The following is an 11,263-nucleotide window of genomic DNA, read 5'->3' on the forward strand; positions in this document are numbered from 1 at the left end:
GGTCGTGTCTGTTTCGTTCTGTAAAAGCCACAGTGCCAGCTTTCTATCTACGCTCTTTAACTATTTGATACATTTCCACGCAGGAAAAATATATTTATGACCCAGCTGGCAACACTACATCCCCTAATCTCACTACAATAGCTGCATTTGAGGGGGCAGATCCTTTACTTCAGTAAAAGTACTGATACCACACTGTAAAAATACAACTTTACAAGTAAAAGTCCTGCTTTGAAAATATTACTTACATGAAATAATTTAAATATAATTAGGGAAAGATTATTGTAAAAACAAAAGTAAAAGTACTCACTTCACGAAAGTGGCCCATGTGACTTTGCTATACGTGTGTGTGTGAGTGTGTGTGTGTGTGTGTGTGTATAATATATCCATGCATCGTCAACCGCTTATTCTGCGTACAGGGTACAGAGCCAATCCCAGATGACATCGGGCGAAAGGCGGGGTACACCCTAGACACGTCACCAGTCCATCGCAGGGCCACACATAGACAAACAACCACTACACTCACATCCACACCTAAGGACAATTTTATCAAGGACTGCAACTAATGATTGTTTTCATTATAATCTGCTGATTGTTGACTTGATTTAATCAATTCATTGTTTGGCTTGTAAAAAATGATTAAACTGTGAGAATTACCTTCACAGTCACCCAGAGCCTAAAGAGACACATTCAAAATGCTTGTTTTGTCAAACCAACAATACAAAGCTCAATATCATTAATACATATATTGAAATTAATACAGTATAAAAAAGGTAAAGCAGCAAAATCCTCACATTTGTGAAGCTAGAACCATGAGTTGGTGAAAAATTACCTTATCAGTTTGCAATCATTGAGGACACTGATTAATCATTTCAGCTGTACATAAACGTGCATAAACGTTTTGACAGTTCAATTCAAAACATCACATTTTTTAAGCTTGTATGGTTTGTATGCAAAAATCTGAATTTGTAAAGTAACTAAAGCTATCAAATAATAGTGTAAAGAACAGACTCAAGTAAAGTACCTAAAAGTGTGTACTGGAGTAATGTACTTAGTAACTGTCCACTAATGTCTATCACCCATTCTGTTTGTGAGTCATCATTCGCTCTTTATTAATGTTTGCACATTAATGTGCCACTGCTGTGTTAATTGTCTTACATGATTTCTACATTATGGATCTGCCCAGGGCCAAAACGTGTGCATGTGCAAAGAACCAAAACCACTCAGATGGGCCTTCATACAATAAGCTTTTATTTGTAGGATGTCCAAGCTTCTTCAAGGGTAGGCCTACTGCTGCCTGAATATGATTGTTAAATTGTGTTCTGTATACATCTGTTAGCAGCTGCACTGACTTTAGCTTCTCTTTGAGCACCAGATATGAGAATCTATTGAGTGCAAAGCTAAGTCTGTCCCAGAGCATCAGGTCCACTAGCATACTGCTGCCAGATCTATACTGAAATAAGAGTTTTGGAATGTGTAGGAACAACTAAAACATCTGCTGAAGCAGTGCTGAGTCCATGTTATTTTCTAGATGTCATGAAAGTCACAAAGAAGCACAGTCTCCACAAAAGCATAGGGCACAATATGTGTCATGAGATTATAGGTGATTTTCCACAGCTGGATCTTCAGTTGTATGAGCCTTGGTCCCACTGATTGGCTATTAGTTTTCACCCCCACAGAGAGCGAGCAGAATCTTCTCATAGTCTCCTTCAGTGTCATCCTGAAAGAAAGAAAAAACATATGTATACCACAAAAAATCTGACATCTAGCATGGGTCTATTGTCATTATCAGTGATCAGATGTTTGCTCACCAGAATATCCTGGTAGAGTGTTTTGCCGTAGGTTTTCTTGTACTCATCCTTGATCCGTTTCATGTCAATTTCAGAGCGGCTCACCATGATGCGGGTCAGGATACTTTTGCGGGTACCTTTACCCTGATAGGCAGAAAAGAGGCAGTCAGGTAAGGCCATAGGCAGCAGGTATTGTATCTTGTATATGTTTGTTCTTTTTAATGCGTAGTAGCCTATACATACTGTACCTTCATTGCCAAGTAGAGCTTCTCAGCAAAGAACGCAGGCCTGCTTCCAGCACACTTCACTATAGTTATTTAAAGAAAAATCTCATGGTTAAATCAAGTCTGTGCATAAATCACTGGATGAATGAGCAGGTAATAAAGTTAGATTAGAGGTTTGCGCCTTTACCTACTGCTGTGAGACAATTTTCAATATCTCCCTTCATCTCCAGGTCGATAGCTTTAGCCATGTCCACTTTGCTGTACTTTGAGTACCTGTCAAATACTGAAAGGAGAAGAAGTAGTGTCAGAGCTGACAAGATGGGGGGAAAAAACAGATTTTACTGAACAGGACGGCGAGCCAACTAACCTTTACGGAGATGAGGGGCACTCCTGGAGGTGAGGATCTCAATGAAGGCGGAGGCATCTGTCCCCTTCCTCCCCTCACCAGCCTCGTACAGAGCCCTGGCATCGCTGTCAACCAGCTGCTCAGAAACTCCTTCAGTCCGACTGGCCTGTGAAAAAGACAAACAGAACAACAGAGCTGAACACAACTAGTCCTTAAAATGAGCAAGTAATTATTATACTGAATATTAATTTAGTCTGTACACAATTAGCAGTAGAAGGTGACCACGTACAATGTTATAAGACAGGAAGGGAGGACCTAGGTATTATACTTCAGTTTGATGTGTCACACTGTAGTGGAGTGTACTGCTGTGCAAGCCTGATTAATTGTGGAACTGAGAACTATACAACTAACTGTCATAGCCAGCATATCATACTGTGAATGGAGCAAAACAGAAAGGATATGATTAGAATCTTTGTTACTTATTTCTACATTGTGATTGTGAAACTTGAAATGTGATGTTATTGCTATATTTCTATTTTAATGCAGTCCTCATTTATAGTTGACTGTAGTGCTTGTACCATAAACATATGCCGGTGCATGAAAACTAAAAAAGTGGTAAAGGCAGAACAGAAATATTATATGAGTAAAATATAAGGTGAATGTGCTTTATATGTGCTTATCTGTCTTACAGATAGTGAAGCCAAGTATTATGCTTTAAAAGCAGAATAAGCACAAAGAAATAGGTTGTATATTGGATTAATTTACTTGCCAGACTGTTTGACAATATGCAACTTATTTTCAGGAAACCCAAATATAAAGCTATCAAAAGGTTCAATTGTTAACTTGTATTGTGTTAGCATGTGTGTATCAAGGGAGTTAGTTTGTTTAGTTTTTATAAATCACTGTCACTGTAGCAGCTACAGCACAACAGGGAGTTTTGTGTTGCCTCAGAACTTAATGCATCCTCGTGACTGAATAAGTGTCTGTGAAGGTGTCTTCAAAATCCTGTAACTAGTACACAATGAAACACACACATACCTTGCACAGTGCAAGGAGGGCAGCCCTGAAATCTCCTCCAGTGTCAGATTTGATGTCGTCCTCCAGCTCCTTCTTGTAGTCTTGGCAACAAAAATAAATAAATCACAACATAAACATCAAGGATATACAATGATGTTCTTCTCCCATATCCCAGACACTGTTGTTTTCCAGTGTCACATACTGTATCACTTCTATTTCCAAACACTAGCTTGCGGAAACTAAAGATTTTTTCTTAAAATGTGTTGGCACGCACCTTCCTTGTAAGCTTTCTTTATTTCCAGGATCTGTCTGTTGTTTCTGGAAGCCAGAATCTCTATCAGGGTGTCCTCGTCTGTGCCCAGACCCTAAGAAGAAGGATGGATACAATGATACAGAGAAAAGAAAAAAAACACTCCTTTTATCCCGCTGTTAAGAAAACAATACATGAATATGTGGAAGTGGGTGGATATCATTATGCACCAAAAGTAACATTTGCCTCGAATGTGTTCAAATGTGCTTGGTTTCTCATCACCAGAGTAATTTATACATTTATATTAGTGTTTCTTATTAAGGGAGACTGTTTGTATTTGGGTGGGGGAGGGGGCTATACTTGTGGGGTCCAACAGCTTTGTGGGGACCAAAATGCTGGATCCCACAAGTTTAAAGTTAAGATTTAGGTTAGGGTTATGGTAAGGGTTAAGGTTAGGCATCTAGTTGTGAATGTTAAGGTTAGGGTGAGGGGAGAGGGAATGCATTTTGTCAATGACCGCCCCCCACAAAGATAGTGACACGAGGGTGTGTCTTTGTGTGTGTGTGTGTGTGTGTGTGTGTGTGTGTGTGTGTGTGTGTGTGTGTGTCTACCTTCATAGCCTTTTTCAGCTGCTGGGCATCGTATTGGGCTGGTGTTTTAAGCAGAGCCAAAACCACATCCTCCAGATCTCCCTTCAGAGCGCTCTTCAGCGCTGGTTCCAGAGGCTACAAGTGAACAACTGATGAGTAAATATAGCATTTGAGAGCATGTCATTGCGGTGTGTAACTCTGCATGTAGAACAAAAACTTTCTAACTCTTACCTTGCCACTGGCCTGCTGGTACGCCGCTTTGATCTGCTGTCTTTGCTCGTTACTCCTTTTCACCAGAATTTCAATAATGGTGTTCTCATCCACACCTGTACAAAGAAAGTGTTAATTAAAATCATCATTTACATTATTCTGCATCTCTATAACAGAGACAAATGTATACTTAAATGTAGATTTCAGTTCTTATAGTATTGGTAACTTTGTATTTCAGTGTGAGGGTCCATACAAGGACAAGAGTGAGACCACGAGTAATTACACTGTTAGTAGTAGGCCTAATTGTGCATGATGGACAGCAGAGGGTGTTATAACAGCAAAAGCCAGCGTGTCAAGGTTCTAACAGAGCCACATTGCAAAGCCAAAACATGTTCACACACGCTCCAAAGTTACCCTGTGCGCATTTCAAGTTCACCTTTTGCCTTGATGGCCTTGTCCAAGACTGCTGCATCTCCACTGGGGCTGAAATTGAGCGCTGCGGTCACTGTCCCCTCGTTCTTTAGGAGCTGAGAGACACAACACAGATTATTGTGTGTTTGGTTATTATTAAAAACTATATAATAGTTCTGCTTAGTGATGTGCACAAGTTGGGCTGCAAAAGGGTTAAATAAAATCACAGTTTTTTCTCACCCTTACACATCCCCTGCATCTATCCGCCAGACATAAAAGAATATAATTGAGACATATGGTATTCGCCCTGCCCTCACAGTCTCTGCCCCTACTCCCCAATGCCTGCAAAGACCACAACAGTGGCTTTTAAAATGCCTGTTCACGCCTCAGATGGACTGAATTGAAGAATAATGGGAGAGTGGGCCAGCACAGACTGAAATCATGCAAGATTACCTTTTGCAACTTTCACTTTAAGAAACCAGTCTGGAGAGATTCTAAAGGGAGGGGTGCAAATTATTGCTTCTATGAGTCACACACACTCACAAGACTTATGGTCATCTTCCTCATTGCATATCATCTTTATAGTGCAGGTTCCCTTTCACTGTAAAACTTTTCTCATCTGTCTGCTCTGCCCACTCCTTATTCCTTCCTTCCCTCCTTCCACCTTTAAATTTCCCACTGGATCATTCTTTTACCTCACTACACTTCTCTCTCTCCCTTGCTCTGAACTCTGCCTGATAAAATTTTCCACCCTAGCATACCACAGGAAGCAAAAAAAAGAAAAAGGAAAAAACAGTGGTTGGCCTTAGCAACTGGAACAGAAACAGTTACATACTGAGTCATCGGGCATGCCCATATACACAGTCTGCTGCAAGAAGGCTTGGATGAAAGACATGGTGGGACTGCCGGAGTCTGTCTGTAGGGGGAGAGGACAGCGGGAGAGAAGCACTGATGTGATCCATGTATAGAAAGTAGTTTGCAAGTTGATGATCTTAAGATTAACTAAAACAAAGTCCACTAAACACAATGTAGATAGTATTCAAAGAAGAAATTATCACTCTTTTATTGATTCTACTAGAGTAAAGTTCGTAAAAAGTTCGTCTGGTAAACTTGTTAAGAAAGAAAGAAAAAAAAAACATCATCCACTCCTGGAGAGGACATGCATGTGCATATTTACAGTAGGTTTATGAAGTAGTTTTCAACAATGACAAGCATGTGGAGACTGCCTGGCCACACCCACGCTCAACTCAGGCTCTTTCAATGTGCTTTAATATTGATACTGAGTGACAACTTTGCTGCGTAATTACACCAGCACACACTTTACTTCACTTTGCGTGAAATGAGTAGGCCTATATCCCAAAATTTGTCGCGACTGTTTTCCCAACCACATCCGCATAGATTGCATCAATACCTTAAAGTAGAATGGACTTAAAACCTTCGCATCTCGTACCAAACTTCACCAAACACTCAAACCAAAAGTTGGAGAAGAGATCTGAGAATCTTCATCGAACGAAAATTACTTACCGTGCGGCCTTAGATGAAAGAAGTTTGTCTCTCTGGGGTTCCAGGGGCGTTGTAGCGACAGAGAGAATATATTTATACCCATGACAAACCCCACCTAGTAACTGGCCCTGCCCATGCTCCCCTCCACAGCTGCAATTGGACTGAACCGCTGTCTGCCTCAGCAGAGCGCAACGGAGCTCCATCCGAAACGCCTCGCCGTGCGTCATGCTGCTTACTTGAAAACATATGCTGCTTTCAGGTCGTAAGCTTTCATAAAAAGCGGATCTCTTGGAAAATCACTAACACATAGAATAGGCTAAATCTGGGTCTTACGGAGTAATGTGATGTCCCAATACATTTACATTTACTCATTTAGCTGACGTTTTTATCCAAAGTAACTTACAATTGCTGTTATGTCCAAGGTCGCAATGCAATATTTCTAACATATTCCAACAGAGGAATTTATTGTAATGTTTACTGTTTGCTGTCTGTTATTAACTTTTGAGATGAACTTGAGATTGTGTTGTTTCTTCAAATTTTAGATGTGAATTTTGCATTTAAAAGTTTCCTGCAAATGAATATTCATAATTTTGTGAACACTTTTAGTGCTAGTATTGCTCGATCACTCGGTATCTGTGGCCCATTTGCTTCTATTGATGTGTTTGGTAGAAGCTCAGTGCAAGTAAGCATAACTCTTATATAATGTAACAATTAATTTGTGTTCTGTTTAGGGCTCTGCATTGAAACATATACATGTTTTTTTTTCATGTGTTTCCACAGCTCCACAGATAATGTATTCACTGCTCGAATCCGGAGTGTCCCCAGCATAGGGAATAAATACATGTTATTGCTGTTTGCTAGAATAAAGAATGAAGTAGGAATCTCTCCATTTGACATTCCTGCTGTTATCTCTCCTCTTGCAGAAATGTTATCAGGAGGTTACATAATAGAAAACAAATGAATCCATGGCCCACTGCATATCGGTGCACCTCAGCATAACAATACCTGAAGGAATGACTGAGCACAGACAACCTTAACATTCCTCAAAGGAGTCTGCCTTTGGTCTGATGAGGCAATGAGTTTCTTCAAGGTGTGGCATGTTGTCATGACATCACGGCCAGGACCTGACGCTACCTGCTGTCTACGTGCCTCAGCCAGGATAATGACTGATGACAGCATCATTCGAGCCTAGTCATACTTTTTCATCACACTAAACAATCATGTAAACATTTCCTTCACAGAAGAAAATTTTGTCCAGACCTTTTCCTGTTGTGACCAGTGCATTTGTGTTGGATAGATGGAATCTTATTTGCCAAATTGGACCGAAGTCTCTAATCTTTAATTTGACATAGTAACACCGTGTACATCCATAGTGAAATATGGTGAGCACAGGGTTTGAATTGTGAAAAAGGAAGGAGGGGCTAAAGCTGTATTTTCATTAAAGTGGCATCATGGGTGGATTTATCTCTAAGCAAGGTGTGTTAAACAGATGGTCAAGCTGTGATCCAAATGTTCCAAATGAGTCTCTTGATCTAAAAAAGAAAAGAAAAGCCTCATAGAAGAGCATGACCATAAGATTATATTCCACATTTACTTCTTTCAGAGGTAAATGGACACAGTACTTTAGCAAATATATAAAAACTGAAACATCTGATGTTTTGTCTTCATCACAACAAATCTGCATAAACATATGCTAAATTTCTGATAGTCCTCTGTGGAGTTCACCTGGATGTAGGTGTCTTATTTATTCCCTTGACCCTAACAATTGAGGAAAGTGTGGGGTCTCCGGGAAAACAAACAGAAACAGTGAAGTGAGTAAAGTGTGTATGAACTGTGTGTCTCTCTGTGTGTGAGAGAGCATCCAGTTACAATCTCTATCTTACACACAGGAAACCTGAGGACTGTTTCAGGCATCTTTTTATCTGCAGGCTCTGTGGGGTTTAAGCCAGTACCTGGTGAAACTCCATATCTGCAGGTTTAATATTTAAAGACTGTTGAGAGTTTGGTTCCCCTAAGAGATCCTGCATAGCAGCACACAGACACTAACTTCACTGAATCAAACTGAAGGGATCTGATCTGCTCCCAGACCAGGTACTGCTTTTATCACCAAGCCTTTTTCATTATTTTTTTCAGTTTGTCATGTTTTCTACTCTCTTGAAAGTTAATGTGTTTTCTGATTAATTCATGTGAATATTTTGGATTGTATACATCAGTTTCATGCTAGTGTAGCTCATTTTGCTATTCATAAATTTCAATTTTGGTCAATTCAAATCACTTTATTTAGTAAAAATGACTGGCATTGTGCCAATTCCTGCTGAGTGAGGTGTAAGATTTGTTCCTATATCACTGTGAAATTGAAAAAGAAATAGCCACAAACTTTGGGATTTTCAGTTTTTCCTGTTGAGAAGCTTGTAGCTCATAGTAGCTCAGAGAGGCTGACAAACGGATTACACTCCCTGAGTGAACCTGCTGCGTCAGCTTTTTGACATCTGCTAATAGTTGAGGGTTGAACAAGAGTTTATAATGAGGATTAAAATATTTTGGGATTGTGAGTTGCATTTGAATTCAGACTTTTCATCTTTATAGGATCTTTGTGGTTTTAAAATGACTTAAATTTACCCTTTTCTCTGCAGAGCTTGGACTGAACCAGTTGCATCTGCTCACCTGTAAAAACCAAACACAAGCCAACACCCAGTTATATATAAATGTATGTGAATTCTTCTGGAGCTGAACATGGATCTTATTCTCTGACCTTCCTGGGAAAGAAAGTAGGGAGACACCACTCTGTGGCCCCTGCAGGCAAGCAACGTGAGTGTAAAATACATCAACCGCTAATAAGCACCTGTACAGTTGCTGTGGGTTATGTTCATCTGCACAGTGATTATGGCATCCTCCTGAAGCTGTTCTGAGTGATAAGTGTGTTAAAGGCAGACTGGGGGAGTTAGACGAGGTATGAATATTTCAACTGCTTCACTGCCTCCATTGTGAATACGTGGGGCAGTCAGCTTATCAAAACAAAAATGGCACCTTGTTCGTGCCGGGGTCTGGCTGGAGATCTGGATGGACCACTAGAACCAGACCTGCAAGCCCACATAGACCAGCTTATCTTTACTGTCAGTAGAGCAACACAGCTCGTGTCACAAGCTGCTGCAGAAATGGATGCCAAAACATTTTGTGTGTTATGTGCGCGTGTGTGTGTGTGTGTGTGTGCATGCGTGTGTGTGTGTGTGGTTTAACATATGTGCATGTGTATCCACATGGCCTGCATAAGAGATGTAAAGCTCCACCATCTTGTGTCCAGATGTTTTCATTACCTGAAAGCTATCTGCTATCCTGCTGCAGCTTCTGTTTTAGCATTTCGTCTTAACTGTACTCCATGCATCTTTATGTTTGGAATCCGAGAGTAAACCCTGTCCTTCATTTCCTTGTATGTCTGTACGGTGGATCTGAATTTGCTTGTCCCATGATGCACCATGTAAAATCTTTCTTAGGCGCATGGGAGACAACTAACAGGTCTACCTGCCCTGAGGACCCCACGGGGTCCTTCAGACCTGGACAGGTCCCAGTGGCAGCGCAGGTGCTGGAGGATTTACCAGGCAGCGTACCAGAGCTGACGGAAGAGAGGCCAATAATTCACAACACACAGTTTGACCAGTACAATGAAAGCACAGCAGGTAAGACCAGTAGACCCCCCACACATGCACATGCAATCACGGAAGTGTTTTACTTTACACATTTCTTGCACAAGATATGTAATAAAACAATTCTTAGAATTCGATCCATCAAAACTTGCATGTGATGCCCTAACCAAATGGAAACCAAACACTCTTACACTGATAATAGTTTAAAGTCTGCTTTGTTTTGAGTCATCTGACTTTGTGTTCTCACTCAGTAGATAAACCGAGGGTTTTTCTCTGTTTTTTCTGACATAATTTCTGTTTCTCTACAAAAAGGTGTGTCTGGGAGGAAAGTAACCGCATGACGACACACCCACATTCCTGTATGAGGAAACAAAGAGGGGAGAGGGTGGGAAGGGAATGAACGAGATAGAGAGTGATGAAATATTCCACACTGATGGATTAACTTGAAAATGAAAATAAATAGGAACTAACTGCCTAATTAATTAGCACATTAATACAATTATTGAAATAATCAACATTTTGAGTGTAATATCCATAAATGTAAAGAGACAATAAACTGCATGCTAAGCACTCATCCTAAATATGTAAAACGTGTTCTAAATCTAATCAATAAAATGTAAATGGTTCCACTGAGATTTATGTGTTTCATTTTATTTTAAGACTGCATCCACAAGTAATGAAATGATAATTGTACATAAACAAGTACACCACACAGATAATTATTTTGATTGGAAAAACTGGCAAAGGGTTGAATGACAATATTTTGACTTTATTGTATGATTGTTTCATTTGGTATATCCAGTTTTGAGAGTGAGCGGTTAAAATCAGGATTTGAGCACAGTAAAACCCAATAAATGAGTTTGCCGTCCATCAGTACAGTATTATGATTGTGTAATTGCAGTTCTGTTACTGTAAATGACTGAAACAGTTTTTCTCAGAGGAGTTTTTTAAACTGAAGATGAATCATGAAAGATGAACATAACTAAATAATTGGGCGATAGAAGAATATGTATTACAAGACTTGTTGCTGCACTTACTCTTCTCCTCTTTCCCATACCTGTTACTCCACTCCCCGAGCTGTTTCCAAATGTTCCCCAACATTTGTTCCGTTGTTCAAGCTGTCATTCATCACAAAACTCTGTGGATGAAGAGGTGGGCTGCTTTCAGACGCTGGATCGGTGCGGATCGCAGAAAGAACCCTGGACAAGAGGTCAACCAAGGTGCTGTACAGTGATGAAGAAACATGTGGAGGAGGAGGGGTGATAGTGTGTGTGTGTGTGTGCG

General features: G+C 40.2%; 1 protein-coding gene and 2 long non-coding RNA genes across 3 annotated transcripts; 2 read left to right on the forward strand and 1 right to left on the reverse strand.

Moving 5' to 3' along the window:
• Positions 1 to 1,227: 1,227 nt before the first annotated feature.
• LOC119888099 (annexin A1-like) lies at positions 1,228 to 6,499 on the reverse strand. The gene is made up of 12 exons (XM_038698533.1): positions 6,360 to 6,499; positions 5,671 to 5,751; positions 4,861 to 4,951; positions 4,446 to 4,540; positions 4,236 to 4,349; positions 3,649 to 3,739; positions 3,396 to 3,475; positions 2,379 to 2,523; positions 2,199 to 2,294; positions 2,036 to 2,094; positions 1,809 to 1,931; positions 1,228 to 1,717 (listed from the first exon to the last, which is right to left on the reverse strand). The coding sequence occupies exons 2-12, from the start codon at positions 5,728 to 5,730 to the stop codon at positions 1,658 to 1,660; spliced, it is 1,014 nt and encodes a 337-aa protein (XP_038554461.1). The 5' UTR covers positions 5,731 to 5,751; positions 6,360 to 6,499; the 3' UTR covers positions 1,228 to 1,657.
• Positions 4,269 to 9,044, forward strand: LOC119888100. Its single transcript, XR_005441844.1, has 3 exons — positions 4,269 to 4,370; positions 7,262 to 8,429; positions 8,972 to 9,044. It is a non-coding gene; the product is annotated as an uncharacterized LOC119888100 (long non-coding RNA).
• Positions 9,045 to 9,048: 4 nt separating this feature from the next.
• Positions 9,049 to 11,162, forward strand: LOC119888102. The gene is made up of 3 exons (XR_005441845.1): positions 9,049 to 9,146; positions 9,830 to 10,012; positions 10,292 to 11,162. It is a non-coding gene; the product is annotated as an uncharacterized LOC119888102 (long non-coding RNA).
• Positions 11,163 to 11,263: the final 101 nt, after the last annotated feature.

This window comes from Micropterus salmoides, unplaced genomic scaffold (assembly GCF_014851395.1).
Source record: "Micropterus salmoides isolate LMB-PRFRI ecotype aquatic unplaced genomic scaffold, ASM1485139v1 Ms_hic_scaffold_483, whole genome shotgun sequence".
Taxonomy (NCBI): Eukaryota; Metazoa; Chordata; class Actinopteri; order Centrarchiformes; family Centrarchidae; genus Micropterus; species Micropterus salmoides.